At 40.9% G+C, this 18,085-nt stretch overlaps 1 protein-coding gene across 1 annotated transcript in view; it reads right to left on the bottom strand.

Moving 5' to 3' along the window:
- Window positions 1–18,085, bottom strand: part of TG (thyroglobulin) — a gene marked incomplete at its 5' end in the record, with an annotated part of 167,437 nt that overhangs the window by 129,548 nt on the left and 19,804 nt on the right. Inside the window, 10 exons of the mRNA XM_082479172.1 lie at window positions 462–686; window positions 4,886–5,042; window positions 5,557–5,711; window positions 7,985–8,194; window positions 12,189–12,389; window positions 13,882–13,993; window positions 15,279–15,391; window positions 15,853–15,930; window positions 16,485–16,622; window positions 16,954–17,196. Coding sequence (XP_082335298.1) covers window positions 462–686; window positions 4,886–5,042; window positions 5,557–5,711; window positions 7,985–8,194; window positions 12,189–12,389; window positions 13,882–13,993; window positions 15,279–15,391; window positions 15,853–15,930; window positions 16,485–16,622; window positions 16,954–17,196 — 1,632 coding nt within the window. The remainder of the gene's footprint in view (window positions 1–461; window positions 687–4,885; window positions 5,043–5,556; window positions 5,712–7,984; window positions 8,195–12,188; window positions 12,390–13,881; window positions 13,994–15,278; window positions 15,392–15,852; window positions 15,931–16,484; window positions 16,623–16,953; window positions 17,197–18,085) is intronic.

Here is an 18,085-nt window from a genome sequence, read left to right as displayed (position 1 = left end):
CGAGAACAGCTTCCATCTGAGCTGGCTGGAGTTGGCCCAGGAATTCACAATCTCAGGACTTTTGCCATTTCTGCATCTAGGTTTCTATTCTGGGTAATGTATCACTATCTGAAGCACTGGCTACATTATCTTTGTGAAATCTTCTTATTAAGGAATCATGTACATTACAGAAAGACCTTCTAATACCAGACAGATCTAAAAAAAAATGCCCAAAAATGTTTGCAAAACCTTCTATACTATGTCAGCACCATGATACCTATTTCCAAACCATTGGTTCAATGCAAGGACTGAACAGTAAGCAAAGCACTAATTCCCATCTCTCCCCAGATTTATCATTCATGTTGGTGCTTCATGCCTTTCACATACTAACCATAAACACAAGTACACTGATGATTTCCTAACTTTAGCTTTATAATGATTCCTAACAACATCAAAGAAGAAAAAGTTAAACTGAGACGTACCACAGCCTTGTGAATTTGGGACTGCTTTCCCAGGAGCTGAAGTTCTTCGAAACCCACTTCTACATCCTAGCTGCACACTCGGAGACAGATCAAACTCTTCATCCCGGGGAAAATCAATGAAAGAATCTGCTAGGAATTGCTTGGAGTCCAAATGCAGCAGAAAACCACTATCCTCAATCTCTTTTATAAATGCTCCAATGAGGTTCTCTCCAACAATTGCATTTTCTAAAGGGGGGGAAAATACATCAAAATAGCATGAAGGAGATTCCCAATATAGTAACGGATAACTACACAGAAACTGATGAACTTTAAGTTAAAAAATAGGTAGGTAGAGAAATATAAGCATGTTTGCAAACAGCAGATGAGAATGAACACGTGCAGTGCCTATCCGATTAAAGTCCTAATCTCAATATATGTAGAGGGTGCTAAAGAAACAGCAAGAAAGCCCCAACAAAAAATTGCATATTCAAGAACTAAAACATCAGAGAACAAAATTCTGATTTACAAAAATTCAGTAGAGGAAAACCAGGATTATCTGACATTCAGATTTGATTTATTCCTGCTTTCTTCAGTGGGTATCATTTGCTTCTTTTTCAGCATTTTGATGGTTTGTTTTTGAAGGCCAGCATCTGTAACAATATAATAAGCACCTTCCATCACACTACTGATATTCAACATATCCACCTATGCAAGAGACACGCTCTTCGCAATTGCCAAAGCAGGTATTTAAAGCTGGAAAATGGTGAGTGCCTTTCCTACTGTCGATATTCTTAGTTACCCAGACAGCTTCCCTTCCAATGACCTTCACGACAATTTTCAGTGCTCATTGAAGAGCAAATTCCCCAGTTTGGCTGGACGAGAATTACTACAAGAACAGTGTTCCCAGTGGATTTTATTTGCTATCACGTTCTGTCTGTCCCTGCAGGCTTTGTGGCACTGAATGAAATGTTGATGTGGTTTACTGCTTCAAATTTCATAGAACAGTTTAGGTTGGAAGAGACCTTAAAGATCATCTAGTTCCAAATTGCAAGACAAGGGCCTCCAGTAGCTACAGGTGATGAGTGGCCCAGTAACCCATCAAGTGGGGAGTCCCGCACCCTATGTACTTTGAGTTTTGTGACTACACTAATGACCTTGGATGTGGAATTTTCACAGGGAGGATGTCATGTACGTAAAGAGAGCGTGAGGAATGTTACAGCTCACACGCTGCACAAAGACTATCATTCTGTGACTGACGTGTCCAAAGCAAATAGCAGAGGGTGCCGTTGCCTTCTCACATGGTGAGTTGCCTGACTTTGCGCTGTAGCCCACGGGCGGCTTTGAAGTTGTGCAAGGAGAGAATTTCACAGCCAGGTACGAGGCTCCGGCAACGCAGCGCTGCCCTCCTGCCCGTGCTGAACCAACCGCAGACGTAAGATGCTTTTCCTGAAAGATCATCCTAGACCTTTAACACAGAAAGGGTCAGTGCTCTCTCTTCCCGAATGTTGGTCCATAGCCAATTGCTGTCATTTCCCCCTTTGCAGAGGAGGCACACAAGGTTTTTACACTCAAGGGTTAAAGTGAACAAACCTCACATTAAAGCTGACAGCTTTGTCCTTCAATTCTCAATGCTCTGTTTCCTCCAGCTTTGAGCAACCTATTCTTCTGCTGCACTGACACATACTATAATCAACAAAACAGCACTTAGTTTTGTTCAACCCCAGGCCAAAACGATACTTAGCTTGTGAGCAAGTAATTGGAGATCACCACATAACCAACACTTTGCAAATGCTTTGCCAGGACTTGTCTCATAATTGAAAGCAGGAATAAGCAGATTAGCCTTTTATTCAAGCAAATATCCTTCCAAATTGCCTGGTGACTAGCTATAGCAGAATTAAAAACAACCTTGAAGTGACAGTTGGAGGGAATTCACATGTAGAAAAGAAGAAAACAATCAAACCAGTAAGAACCCACTTAGGTCTGTTGAATTTCCTTTAGTCTAAAATATTTCCCCGTGTTCAAAAGTTCTTAACACCATCACCAAATGTGACCCTCCTATGACCAAATTATGTATGCGTGCATATATAATATTCTTTATATTCAGAGTACACGAACAAGTGTTTAACTGCAGTATACATGTTCATCCATTGCAAATAGACAGGTACATCCTGTAACATCTCAACAGAAATAATTCAGTGTCTGAAGGACGTGCCAGCCACAGACTCACTGGTAACTTCTTACATGAGATGCCTTTGTCCAGCCCTTCCAGCACAGCTGGCCAGCTTGGGGCCACACTTCCCTGCTGACGTGGGACCTAGCTTCTGGCCCAAGATGAGCTTCCTGGGACCTTCAGCATACTCTAAAGCATGGCAGATACAATAGTGCTTCCCTGGTTTTGCTACTATTTTACTGCTAAATTTTGGAAATTTAAGCTACTACACACCTCATACTTCGTTAGATTTACTGGAAGTTCTTACTAAGCATTTTTCCAGGTATACCTTCAGGGACCTGGACTTCTAGGGGGACAATACTTTTTTTCACATACAGAAATATACTGCAAATTGTTGCATCTTGCTTAGTGCTGTGGGAAGAAGTTTACTTTAGGATTTGTTCCTGTTGAATGAAACTCTAGTTTCAACATGAAACAGATCATACTGTTACCTAGAGTTTATAGTGGCCAATGAGAAAGTAAGAAAAGAGAAATCCAAAAAGTAATTATTTTTTTTTTTTTCCTTTAAGGAAAATACAGAGCACAAAGATACAGCTTAAAATAGCAGTTGTGTAGGGCAGGGATTGATTTCCTCCTGTCTTACTGATGGGAACTGTTTACTGAATGTTCATCCACCAAAAGCTCATTTTTATAATCATTAGTATTTTTGCCTGTTGAACAGAAAAGAGAGAAGCTGCTGAAAGCGTTCCTTTTTAGAGCTGAGACCTAAGCTACAAAGCCAAATGGCATAAGATCCTTCAGGAAGGGATTTGCACTGCCTCGGAATTTAGTACATGAAAATATCTGCAAGAAAAAAAAAGTAATGAAGCATTCACGACTGATTTAGATTTGAGGCTCTCCATTGGGAACATATGCACGCTGAGCTTCTATTTAGCAATTTTTTAGTTACTTGACAGGACAAAAAAAAAAAAGAAAAGCAAAACTTCTCAATTACCTATGAAGAAGCTAGGAGAAGAACAAAGCTACTTTAGTAATGTAGATTTTCAAGTCAGAGAGATGATTTGCTCAATCTGTGTAAATACACCAGAAAACACCTTGAACAGAAAGACCCAAAGCTGCTTTAGAAGGTAGTGGAAGTTGATGGTGCCAAGAGTATACAGAGAGCAGGCTCTGCTCTGCCTCTTCTGAAACCATACGGCCATTCCCGGAAAAACAACTTTAGTACTATGGGGAAATTATAGTGTGGAGAGGGTCAAAAAATGTAACTGCCTCAGAGTGGAACATTTTCAAAAGTAAAGTTTAATATAAAACCAAACACACTTATACTTTGATCCACCTTCTGCAAACTACTCGAATATTCATGTTTCCCTTATAATCTGGAGCAACTGAACAGATGTAAACACAAACAGAGTGTAAAGCCAGGAACCACACGACCACCGCAGCCACTGTCTGTGACCTGAAGGCTTTTGAATTCAGTTCTGGTCAGGCCAAAGCTGCTGTAGGGCACGCATCTCCAAGTCCCAAAGTTAGAGGGAAGGACATGTGCAGGTAGAATTATTTATACTTTGTGCTGGGAACAACATTGCAAAGCAGTAAAAACTGAAGAAAAGGTGGCACAGAGGGCATTTGAACTTGGGATGTGTCTTTTTTTGTCTTTTATTTTAATGGGAAACACTGACTGCTTTGAAAGAAGTCCCTTACACCATCCCTAACCTGCTTGGAAACCACAGCAAAGATCTAACAGTCAGTGGTCTCTGCAAAATTGCTCTAGGATGTCTGAGGTAAGGGTTATTCTTTAGTGTCAAAGGTAATGCAATAAATAGAAAAAGAAGGAAAGGAAAAAAAAAAAAACTTGGAAGAAACTAGTTGTATTTTTTGGCAATGTCTGAATTGTCTTTCTCTGAGTCCGACCCAATAAGGAACACAATCTTTTCCACCACTGAGGACCTGTCCAATGGAAATTAACATCTGGGACAGTTCAGCTTATGCCTGATAATGTAATTTTTAATCTCAGTTAAGGAAGCTGGGAGAGGCAGTCCTATCTGAAAGAAACATTCAATTATAGCTCCTTTCCACTGTGCAGTCACAGCCTGAAAAGAGAAATACATAAACACCAAAAGCTCAAAAACACAACTCCAGTGTTATAAAGACGGATTATTACAGCGAGCATTTATAGTATCTTGCTGATGCCTCCTAAGAGCAGACACAGGGAACCAAAACAATTAAAAGCAAAGCAGGTTAAATTCATAGAAATATCAGAGGAAAAGCAACTCACCAATGTCATGTAAGTCAGGGAGAGAAACTGCCGGGATGTTTTCCAGCTGAGTCCTCCACGTGACATTCACCCCCAGGCGGTCCACGCTCAGGCATTCGACATAGACAGTGGAATCATCACAGACAGAAAGTGAGCCGGTATTTCCAAATGCATTTACCTCGAATTCAAAATTAAATGAAACCACAGTTAGTCAACCAGAGAACCTTCTCCTTCTTGCCTTTCCCTATTCAGTTGCACCGTGCTATGCTCAAAGGCAACATTTTCAAAACAGCCTGTAAAAACAGAAGTAGAAGTAGGAAAAGATAATTTTAGCAGGTCATTTACTCACTGTTAGAATAGTCAAAGGGTTCTCTTCCACCAAAACATATTTTTAATAAATAGCAGACTGATGTGCTATGACTTCTATGGCTACACTTAAACCGATCAGATGATGTGGGGTCAGTGAGACTAAACATCCTATTTTCCCAGCCATCCACATGACACCAGCCTTAACAGATCTCATGGTGCTTTCTGCTCTTTCATCTCTCTCAAACAGGCAAAGTGCTACCTTGTGTCTCACCCTTTTTATTTTTCTTTCTTTGAATACAAAAAAAAAAAAAAAAAAAACAAAAAAAACAACACCAAACAAAAAAAAAAAACACCAATAACAGAGAATAAGGAATTGAAATTACCTGGAGGTGACATAAACCACGAGCCTTTAACTCATCTAAAATAAATATCTGGAATGCTTGGAGTAATCCAGAGTAGTCAGAACTACAAGTCTTCTCAGGAGGCAGCAGTAGTTGAAAGTGTATTTGAGCTTGGACTGTCTGAAATAGTTGGAGCTCTAAAAAATAAGTACAAAGGGCATTTAGTAGCCTCACTATTTAATATAGAAACTGACTTCCAAAGTTACTTTGAGAAACATTGATTTGGCATTTTGATCGTGCATCAATAGCATCTCCCCATTTCTAGGTGAAAGCTGTAGAGTTGCCAGTAGTACAGAATAAGTAGCAAGAGACTTGTTTGATAAATATATATGTTGTGCATTAGGGAAAAAGACAGGTGATGTAGTTATTTAATAATAAAGATTTATTTTGCACTGGAGTACTAACTCACAGATGGATAAGGAACAATCTGGGTCACTAATGACTTTTTATAAGACTTGGCAGATCGGAATTTCCAGAGAACTAGATGAAAGCTGACATGATGCCAATACTTAAAAAAGAAACAGGAAGACGGGAATTATTGACCTGTCAACCTCTGCTTCTCTTAGACACAATCATGAAAGGACTTCTATTAAAAGAAGGAATTAAATGATTAAAGCAATTAATACTTATTCAAATGAGCTTTCAGAGACCTAGCTTGTCAAATTAACTGGCAATCAAGTTTTAAGAGAGAATATATTTGACTGCATAATAATGGCATTGACGTGGACAAGGGCCTTCCAATTTTTTGAGAGCAAACCTAAGTGACAAAAATCACACAAATCGATGAGAAGCCCGTGATCTCATCAGTTACAAAATGAAAATCTATTTATCCAGTTTTCAGCCAGAAAAAAAAAAAAAGTAAAGTAAAAGTTTAATATAAAACCAAACTCTCCTCTGGAGTTACACTGACCCCAGCCTTCACGGAGGGTTTGTTCTCTCAGATTCAGCACGGCGATCATGCTGTCATGTCACCTCCAAATGGAGCTGACTCTTATCCCACCAGTCTGGAGAATTGGCAGAGCTCTCCCTCATTCACCTCCTCCCTACAGACCCTTGCTGCATCATGTACAGTGTCACTGCTGGAGCACAATTCCCTGCCCCTCACCCCCAAAATGAGCGTGGGAAAGCCTGGAGAGCATCCAAGGAGAATGGCGGGAGGGACCAGAGAACACAAAAGCCTGCTTCTTGCTGCAAGGCACAAAGCCCCTCTATCTGTTTAGTTTATCAGAGAGTAGTTAAGAGCTGACTTAACCACAATGTCTAAGTGTATGCATAAGGAAGAGGAAATAAGATTTTTAAGAGTGTGGGTATTATCCATTGGAACAAATTGCTAAGTGTTGTGGTGAATTCTCAGTTACCGTGAAGTTTATTCAACCGCCTTCAGATGCATTGGGATTTTTTTCTCTCGCCTTAAAACCATGCTTTATTTCAAACACAAATTACTGTGGGATGTCCTTAGCTTGCATTAAACAGCAGCTTGAATTCAGGTTGCCACACACTCCCCTCTGTCCTTATAAATAGTTATTCAACTGCCATCAGACAAACATGAAAGTTACTTCATAACATGCTACAAAAACCTAGCAAACATGATTACAGACAGACAAAAGTCTCAGTCTGAAATTTAAAGTTTAAAATAATTTCCATTTGGAATAAAAGACCTGGGCTACAAGTGGAAATACAGAGGTTTCCAGAATGGTTTAACCCATTCTGGAGATGAAGAATAGCTGCAAACTTCACCAAGATCTGTATTTCTGGCATCAAGATATGTATTTCCCAGTTCAGCACTGCCACAAATTGATATTTTGATCAGAATGTATCTCTATTTGAAATATTTGAAAAGGCCAACATCAATATCCAATTACATGAGCTCTGAATAGACAATTGATTCTTTCAAGAATTTCAAGTGCCATTTTTTTCTTGAAAGAAAAATGGTTTGAAAAATACCACAAGTCAGCCTACAAAGATAACAATAATCCTAAAGAACAGACTGCTGCAAAAAGATGCAGAAGCAACAGTGACTCAATTATGCAAATAAACAGTCAAGTTCTGCCAAATTCAAACATCTGGCGCTCATCTGTTCTTCCAGGACCAAGTGGATCCATCAGAATCACTTCATGGTGCCAGCATCTTTTAACTTGCAAAGAAAAATCTGCATATAGATTGAATAACTATTTATAGCTGTATTATTACTGAAAAGCGGGACTGTTTCTGGTATAGGAAGCAGCCAAGAGACAGAGATGAAGAGGGAAGAAGACAGGGCTAATCTACTGCACCTTAATTTAGCAACGCTCAAATAACTGTTGTGCCCTATTATCGTCATTCACACAGCAGCTTCGTGATGAAAGCCCAATTTTGTACATCTATTTACATTCCCTTCCGCCCTTCCCAACCCAGGGCAGCTCAGACATACTCTGGCAGGCCTGGTGGAGTGGGGCAGCCGCGACCCATCGACGCTGTTGCACATCGCACTGAAACGATGTGCTGGACGAGGCACTGTGGAAGCCCTGGCGACACACCAGCCAGCACTGCTGAAAGCCTGAAGCTTGCTCAGAAATGTTTTCACAAAATACAGCTCCGTTGAGAACCGGCGAAGCACCGAACGGCAGAGCACACTGCGGACCTTTAGGCACAAGAGAAAGGGGATATATTAGTGGCATACTATGAAGCACTTCTAGTAAAATTCCTCATAACCCTCCTACCAACAGAGAAAACTTAGACAGGACCCTGTGCATTTCCCACTCATCTCAACTGGGATCTGCTTTGATGTTAGCATGGTTCAGTTTACTAAAGCTGATGAAGAGACACGTATTGACTTCGATGGGTAATGCATTGGGTCCAGAAAGCTACGTACATGCTTTATAAGAGCAGATAAGTTTAAAACAGTCATGAATAAGTTTAAGCAGGAAACAAGAAGGAGGTTTCTAACCATCAGCAGAACAAAATCTTTACAAAATATAGCCAGTGGAAATAGGCAGAGTGAAAAAAAAAAAAGTCTCAATTCCCTTTAGAGTTAAGTTTGAAAACTTTAAGATCAGGAGCTCACGACTATGGTGTCTTCGACTGCACTAGGATGTTTCTGGTGACCCAGCAGGTCCTTAACTGTAATATACAGCTTTGGAGTTGGAGCACAAAGTTTAACCTATCGACTCACTTAGCATCAATACAGTCATTTCAACCCTGCTAGTCCACTGTAACAGGCTGTTATAGCAGGATAACGACAATGATAATTAATTTCTACTAATCAGTACAAACCAGTTGCTTCACTCAATATTAGCCAAATCCCAATCTAATTACTGAATAGTAATACTTAAACACTTCTGAGTTCTAGAGCTACAAAATATAGGAAGAAAAAACAACTTCCTCACTTTGAAAGAAACATAAAGAAAAAGCTGTTCTCGTATCATGCAAGTCACATGCTTGGTGTATGTATAGATCAGTTTCCAAATACCAATGCTCAGATCGGTCCCAACCTCCCTAGTCACAGGACAGAGGCAAACATTGCTGATGGTTCAAGTCTGAGCAGCCTCTTTCTCTTCTTCTGATGGAGATATCAAGATTAATTCCTTAAGTTAGCAGCCACTTCAGTTAAAGCTTAAAACATTGCAGGATGAACGCAGGATCCAGGGTGCACGGTACATCCTTGTTTTCCAACCCCAAGCATTTCAATGCCGAAATAAAAGGCTTTCATATCTGTCTCTCTGAATTGTCAAACGCATCTTTTCCAAGTCTCCTTTCTAGCATATTTTCTGCAATAACTGTAAATGGAGCCACTGCATTCCTTCTCCTCACTCATTGACTCTGTATCCAGCCTCTTTTTCAGTAAAGGTGGAAACACAGCACCCTTGCTTAACAAAGTTTTAACAAACCTCCTGACATTTTAGGACCAAAAGATATCACTATAAAAGAGATAGTAATACTTATCCAATGTAAACTGTATCCACCATTATGTGTAAATCACATTAATATTTCTTTACACAAAGTATATAAAAATCAGTCTGTGGTCTCTTTATTGTTCTAACACATTTCTATATCCACAAAGTCAAATTCAGTCTCAGCCATATGCTGCTACAGCCTTTTACTGTCTGTTGCAACAAGAGTTGGTGTGTGAACTAGGGAAATAACCAGCCCCCAAAACACAAGTGATGGATGGTTTCCTGGTGCGGTACATGGGGTTCCGTTCACAATCAGTAATTTGCTCATTTATCCATCTACAGATGTCATCTCATTTACTATCGTTATCAAACCTGCACCATTCTGTCATTCTATTTCTGCCCCAGTTTCTCAGTCCTGTAGGAGTGAATCAGAATCTCGCTGAATATTGACACTTCTTTTGTAGATGTTTCCAAAGATTTCCATAAGGAAATTACTGTCTCCAGGACCTTCTCTGGAAGGGTTTCTCTCCTCTATCTCCACTCAGAGCTATGGAAAGTGGGCATGAGGATGAGAGATGCGTGTGAGGATTGCTAGGATACTTGGCATCATCTCTCTGGTGCATGTCAACTAGAAAAAGCTGGATTCTACCTCTGATGGAAATGATTAAGTTAATGAAAACCTCATTGCATACACTGGGCACTGTGAAGTTATTACTTGCTGTTTACAGCTGTCTGTTCTGATGTTGGAGAAGTTTATCATATTTTCCCACCACAACAGCTTCTTTTGCTGATAGACAAGATCTCCAAGATAGTGAGACAGTACTCCCTTCCCTTTTTCCTGAACAATTATTAGTAGTTCCCAGGACGAGAGGATAAGGCTGGATAGACCGAGGGAAAAAATAACTTTTGTGTCTTTATTCTTACACAATAACTAAGTTGTTTAGCGTGAAAAAGTTCCATTGCTCATTGCTATTTCAAAATCCAGGAAAATCATTAAAGATTACTTCAATGGTATTTCTATGCAGAAAATAACAAAGAGCTTTCAGTAAAGCCAGTTTTCCACTGTATTTTCAAAGCAGTTCACTCTCTCAGGTCAGTCATTTGAATAAGAAAGGTCATTAATCATTCAGTCACTATTTCCTCTAGGTACAGCATTACAGGATCCCAAGAAACATCAGATGTGCACAAAAATTGTAAAAACATCTTAAAGACATATCTCAGGGTACACCTACACACTCTTTAGAACACATTTCATAAATTCCCTTGGAATTTAGGGAGAAATCCAGAAAATGAGTTTTCATGGAGAGAAGGACGTACCAAGGACTTAACATTTGCAACTAGTTCTGACTTTTCTCTGGCCTACTAGAAACACTTCCAATTTTTCCCTGTTCACCTTCAAGGTCTATGGGAACGTCAGTCCATACTGCTGAGTGCCAGCTGTCGCGCTGAGTTCCTCCAGCAGGTCCAAACAAAATAAACATCACCCAGAACCCAGACGCGTGTCCCACAGAGATACTCGACCATAACCTGAAAGCAAGATGGCGGCAGCACTGTACTTGTTAGACTGATTGGCTCTGCTTCTCTGAAGAGGTAGAAACCTGTACTGGACTGCTACGCTCTCATGGCTATGCCACCCTAGCTCTGGAGCTCATCTCTTGAGAGTTTGGTTGGGCATCTCCACATACCACCACAATGCATGGGGCAGATACAACCCTGGGGTCTCCTTGTGGTTTCTCCTAAAATCCCAACTGCATAGCTCTCTCTTGGTACAAGAGAGTTAAAAGAAAATTACATTGGTGGTGGTTTCCAAGTTGGCTGAGGAGCTATCTAATCTATTAAATCACCTTACAGCCAGTTGGGCTGACACAGTGAAGGATTTTGTTGGTTACCACGTTTGCTCTTTATATAGCAGAATCACAAAAGGAAACTGAAGCAATTTCTTATCATGTGGTCTCATTTTCCCAAATCTACCAACAGCTCTCATTAAAAAAAAAAAAGAAAAGAAAAAAAAGAACCACAAAAGAACTATGGAAACAGTAGTGTCCTGCAGGTGCTCATTGAAGGTTTTACATCTCTGCTTTCCACTAATCATTACACTTTGGAGCATAGCCTTCTAGAAAGTTTAATTTGTTTTTCTTCAGTGATGGGGAGATGTATGAAAGCCATTGCAAATTAAATTTATCCAAATGTCTCCCATTTGGATTTCTCACTGGAAACCATGAGTGAATTCCAACGTTTCGCAGCTCTGGTCATGCAGGAAATACTCTGTGAATATGTAGTGTTTTGGCACGTCCTTTTCACAACTCTGGTTACAAGCCAAGAGTAGGAATGGCAGAAGTATACATTTTTCAAATTTTATTTTAGTCAGTTGAATGGCTTTTAATCTCGGAGCCAGCTCAGACTGGAAGAGGTTCAATTTTGCAGCAAGACATTCAGATTTACTTTCTAGCTCAGTTTTATAGCTGAACTGCTTTAATTTAACCAATTTTATGAATCAGGGCAAGTCAAAGGTCCATACCCTTTCTCCATCTCCCTGAAAAAGCACTTAGAGAAAATTGGACATTGTGCCCAAACAGGTCTGAAATCTGCTATAACACAAAGCATACTGCTTTGAGCAGAAGTCTCTGTAAAGGTCTGAACAAAGAAGATTAACTACAACTAAATACTGGAAAAAGTTAGGGTCTAGGTGAAGTTCCGGAGCTGGATTTGTTGAGAAGCAATGCGCCTCAAGCAGGAACTCACTTGCACATGCAGGTCTTCCTCCGCTTACTCGTGTCCCTGGCACCTCTTCTCCATTGTCAAAGACGCACCAGCAGCTCTCTTGATCCTGGCTGCACTGCACGGGTGAGAAAGTCCCGTTGTCCCCTTCACACTGAGGGATGTAGCCTTTGCCAGCTTCTCGTAAGCCAGTTTTAGACTTCAGCATATTACAGACACTAGGACCTTTAAAGAGAGAAATTCATTGCAAGTTACAGAAGACAACAAACTGATTGTCTGCAGAAATGAACTATACTAATGTACACAATGTCCTAAAGAACAGCAGTGCTTTCAGCCTGTTTTATTAGAAGGAAGAAAGATAAGTGATCATGAAACCATAAATAATTTGAATCATTATAGAAACAGGTAATTTTACTTCCACTGGAAAAAACATATATTTTTCTAAAGATTAAAGTGCAAGATATATGAGTTTGCATCAGTAAAATAGTTGAAAAAAATACTGATATTTATTTTGCATTTACATCTTTTTTGCAATAGATTTGAGTGTATCATTTAGATGCTGATATTTTAAATTATTTTTTTTTAAATAATCTTTTTAGTAAGAATTTTTAAGCAAGGTCATTTTAAATGTAATAACATGATTATTTACATTTTAAAATAGTCATAATGTCTCAGTTTTATACCTTCAAAACTGGAAAGAAAACCCATTAATGAAACAGCAATATTTATTGTTTTCCCATACGCAAACAGAAGAGGGACATGAGCACGCGAAACCACACAAGAAGATCCAAAAAGTTCAATATGAACTTGAGACAAAGTTGATTTTTACTAATTTTGTTCATCTGCAAGTGTCAGAGTAATCTTGCAAACCTGTGCAACAAACCTCAGTGAACATGGAACTACTTATCCACCATCAGGCCTGGTGAACAGCTTCATGGACTTCTCTCATTAGCCCGTATATAAGAAAAAGAAAGCAGACTTGCTGGGTCAGATGAAAGTACTATCTAACTCACTATCTTCTCTTGAGTAATTATCTACTTTGTTACAGATGTTCCAGAAGAAGGTTTACCCCAAACCAGCAGATTATTCTCCCAAATTTTCTATGGGAGATGGCAAAGAGCAAGTCACTATCTAAAGAAAAGAAGAAACAAGCCCAGCAGAACTGTAGGCTCTTGGGCTGCCTGTACTGCAGCAATAGTAGGCTCCAATAGGGTACCCCAATTCCTACGAGCAGGGATGCTTCAACTTTTTGAATCAACCATCTCCTATGATACAGTTCTCTGTCTTTATTTGAAGATAATACAAAGGTATTATAGATCTAATTGCATTCTGTGGAGCAGTTGCAGGCCATGTAAAATGGACCCACTGACTGCACGTGGCCCAGTTCCCACAGTTCAGGATTCACTGCCTTAGAAAACTCATCCACAAGCCCGAAGAATTTTCTACAGTGGTAAGAAATGGAAGGTAAAAAAATGTGTGGAAGTTGTTCATCCATTTGTCTAGACTCATTTATTTCTGGGATTATGAAAGCAAAGTTTGATAACTATTTTCAGGTACCCTTCCAACGCTGACATGCTCGTATGTACCATATCAGTGAGGAATTAAACTGTAATCCCCCTGTGTTTCACGGGCATCATTCTGAAAAGGAAAGTACATATGCCACAGAGCATGAGGCATTGCCACTGGCATCACAGGCTGCGGGTAAAGCATTACTCACACTCAGGATTGCCATCCAAATCTTTGCTGCCGCGCTGAAATACTTCTCCTGACACAGGGTCTACACACCAAATATCTGTGTCGGATCTCTGTAGCACAGCGTATTCTCCTGTCTACAAAGAATCAATTACATGTCATTGCAGAGCAATGTATATTAATACAGACACACCACAATCCATACTCCAAAGTTTGATTAAAATATTTGTTTATGTTTAAAATTGTCCATTAATACAACACATTGAAAAGAAACACAAAATATTAAAATACAGTCTACCTAATTTAATACACAGACCAAGACCTGAGGGAAGCAGTATGCAGACTGAAAGCCCATTGAGATGAATCACGGAATCACGGAGTTTTCAGAGTTGGAAGGGACCTCTAGAGATCATCTAGTCCAACTCCCCTGCTAAAGCAGGATTGCCTAGAGCACATTACTCAGGACTGCATCCAGGCGGGTCTTGAAAATCTCCAGAGAAGGGGACTCCACAACCTCCCTGGGCAGCCTGTGCCAGTGCTCTGTCACCCTCACCGTAAAGAAGTTTTTCCATGTATTTGAATGGAACTCCCTATGTTCTAGCTTGTGCCCATTGCCCCTCGTCCTGTCACTGGGAACCATTGAAAAGAGCCTGGCTCCATCCTCCTTCAACCCACCCTTTAGATACTTGTACGCCATAATAAGGTCTCCCTTCAGCCTTCTCTTCTCCAGGCTAAAGAGTCCCAGCTCTCTCAGCCTTTCCCCATAAGGGAGATTCTCCAATCCCTTAATCATCTTAGTTGCCCTTTGCTGGACTCGCTCCAGCAGTTCCCTGTGCCTCTTGAACTGGGGAGCCCAAAACTGGACACAGTATTCCATTTGTGGCATCACCAGTGCAGAGTAGAGGGGAAGAACGACCTCCTTCGACCTACTGGCCACACTATGCCCTATGCAGCCCATGAAGTTCTTGTATAATCTTGGTTTGAAATTTCTGTTCCTGTCCGGTCTCCGTACTCTATCCTTCTCACTACCATGTTTCAAGAGCATCATGGACCCTGTTCTGGGATACCTGCATCCAACTCCCTCTTGTCCTCACATTCTCCGGCAGCTCAGGCAGAAAGAGCCCCCGAAATGTCAGTCAATTAACTTGTGCCTTTTAAGCACAGCCCTGTGAAAGGATGAGGCGGAGCCACCCTGTAGGCAGGGACAGAGCTTCCTATTCCCAGTCTTCACCTCCAAACTATTCAAGTTCTGCCTCATGCAGGCCAATGCCTGCTGTTTGTTTTCTTACTCTTTTCTTTCCAGTTAATAGGAATGCACAAGGAATGCTTAAGGAGTATAGACAGAAACTGTATGGGCCTCTGCCCAGTGTAAGCAAAACTGGGGAGGTTTTGTTTCTTCCTCCCCCAGTCACTTTAAATCACCTCAAGGCAGTAGGGAATGAATAGATCTGCTGTGGAGGCATCCAGCTTTGAACCGCTCTGCCTCCAGCTGGAAATTAAGGCATTGGTTCGAGATCGCTGACATGACGTCTGGCCTATAAGAAGGAAAACATACATGCACGTTACAATAAAATCAAGGTCTCAAAGCTAAGCTAGAGAAAGGGGTACATCCCCAGCTACTTCTCACAGCCCAGCTCTATCAGGCTCTGCTACAGCCTCAGGCAGGGAATTCCTGATCTGTGTTTGATAACCACAGAATCACAGGATGGTTGAGGTTGGAAGGGATCTCTGGAGGCATCTGGTTGGACATCTGGTCCAATCCCCCTGCTCAAGCAGGGCCATCAACAGTAGAGGGTCCATTCCCAAATCATGCAAGCCAAAATCACAAACAGTGAAATTAAATGAATTAGCAAAACCAGCATAAAGTTCCTTTTTCATTTCTTGCAATGGTTAGAAACAAGCCTTGCTTGATGCATTTCATACTAGAATTTTCCATACATATTAAAGTTTGTAGGAACAAGTAAAGGCAAATATTTAGGAAGAAAAACCAACTGACATTTGGGAAGTTCCGCTGAGCGTGAGACCAAGGAATCCATGACATAACGTCCTCTCTCATCCACGCACCAGCAATGACCTGGTCAGGGAAGAAAAGCAGCTTTATTTTAGATGCTGTACTGCAGTATGCTTTGTTGCGTACTGGGAAGATTTTCATCCGCAGCAGCACTGTAGAAAGTTGTCAGTAAATCTAACTCATAGTTAAATCTGCTATCCAGAGATAAGTAGACCACAGTGGTGAGAATGGAAATGTAGCAGCTCTGGTGAGTCTCTTCCATTGCAGTTCTACCCTGCAGTGTATCATCTACTCCCAGCAATTTGGTATCATCCACACTTTTGCTGAGAGTGCACTCCATCTCATCATCCTGGTCATTAATGAAGGTGTTAAGCAATACCAGCCCCTGAACTGACCCCTGAGGAACACTACTATCAGCAAGCAACCCCCCAGTGAGCTGCCACTTGGACTCATGGACAAAATGGACTCAGTCCAGTCCATTTTCCACCCATCTTGTAGATGACTCCACCTCTCTGCAGTTTGGCTACAAGAATACAGGTTTTCCATCTTTTTATAAGAATTCTGCTCAGCTTTTCTTTGTTCATACAGCCCAGAGTATCTTGTTAGCAACTGCCCACCTGTGCTCTCATAGCACTGAGTTGGCTCCCAGTTTCCCAGACCATCACACTGTGGGATGTAAGGGAGAAATCCCAACTGCGTTGCTTCCCCAGCAGAACGTTTTGAAGTAAAGTGACTCCGCCAGTAGAAATGCAAGACTATAAAAGATAAGTAAAAGAAAGATATTAGTGGCCAATCCAAGATGAGATATTTTAAATGTGCGTATTTGTAAACACCTGTTTGTAACCTGCACTTTAGAAGGGAAATTAACAAAAGCTGCAAGTAGATTAAGGCTGGTAGGTGTCCAGATCTTATATTCGCATGGTCTCATGTAATCATGAGTTCTTTGGTGTCAGGTTAATTACATTGACTAACAATACTTGCCAAGTTGTAACTGTTTTTCAGAAAAGTTGAATTTGACGTAGAATACTCTTGCGCAGATCCTGGCGTTAATCCATTTAATTAAGCTCTCATATCACTTTCACCTACCTGACCGTGCAGCCAGCTGGAGAGCATAGTCACTGCCCGATAACAGCTTTTCGGAGACCACCACCTCTGACTCATCGAGTTGAGCAGAACGTAGAAGATCATTGTCTGTGAGCTGTATACCCTTTGCCATCAAGAAGCTTTCTCCAAAAGGGAAGTGGGAACTATTTGATGTGAGGATGAGCTGCTCTGCCTCCTCCATAAATTTCATGGCTTCCTGCTTAACACCTTCACATATACCAGGACCTGTAGAACCAGAGGGTATTTCAGTGCCTTTCACCTAAATCCAATAAAGATCTGCATGTGAAAACTAGCTGGTCTTTTCATCAGCATCCTCTGCTTCCTCCTGCACTTGCTGAATTGCTTGATGAAGCAAGCAAACGAGATTCATCAATGCTTAGCTATATAACCACAAGAGTCCAAGAGTACCAGGAATCACCCAAACATTCTCCAAGTTTTGGGCCAAAGCTTTGATAAATATAAGTTACCTCCTCATCAGATCATCGGTTATAAATGGAGTGATATTCTCTACAGAACTGTCATAAAAAAAAAAAAAAAAAAAAAAGGATAATCATAAAAGAGTTTGAGAAAGGAAACTGAAGGGACCAGAGTGGTAGCTGATACTTGGACTGTCCTCTCCGTACATCTGCTGACTCAGATATGGCAGTTCTTGGCAGTAGCACTGCCAAGTCCATCACTAATCCATGACCCTCCGCACCACATCTACACATCTTTTAAATACCTCCAGGGATGGTTACTCAATCACTTTCCTGGGCAGCCTGTTCCAATCCCTGAAAACCCTTTTGGTGGAGAAATTTTTCCCATTACCCATCCTAAACCTCCCCTGGCACAACTTGAGGCCATTTCCTCTTGTCCTATTGCCTGTTACTTGGAAGTAGAGACTGACCCCCACCTTGCTACAACCCCCTTTTCAGGTAGTTGTAGAGAGAGATGAGGTCTCCCCTCAGCCTCCTTTTCTCCAGGCTAAACAACCCCAGTTCCCTCAGCCACTCCTCATAAGACTTGTACTCCCAAGTACTCACCAGCTTCATTGCCCTTCTCTGGACACACTCCAGCACCTCAATGTCTTTCTTATAGTGAGGGGCCCAAAACTGAACACAGTATTCAAGGTGCG

The sequence above is a fragment of the Vanellus vanellus genome, assembly GCF_965231255.1.
Source record: "Vanellus vanellus genome assembly, chromosome: 2".
NCBI classification, from domain to species: Eukaryota; Metazoa; Chordata; class Aves; order Charadriiformes; family Charadriidae; genus Vanellus; species Vanellus vanellus.
Note: the sequence above shows the minus strand (reverse complement) of the source record. Positions and strands in the feature narration are given on the sequence as shown.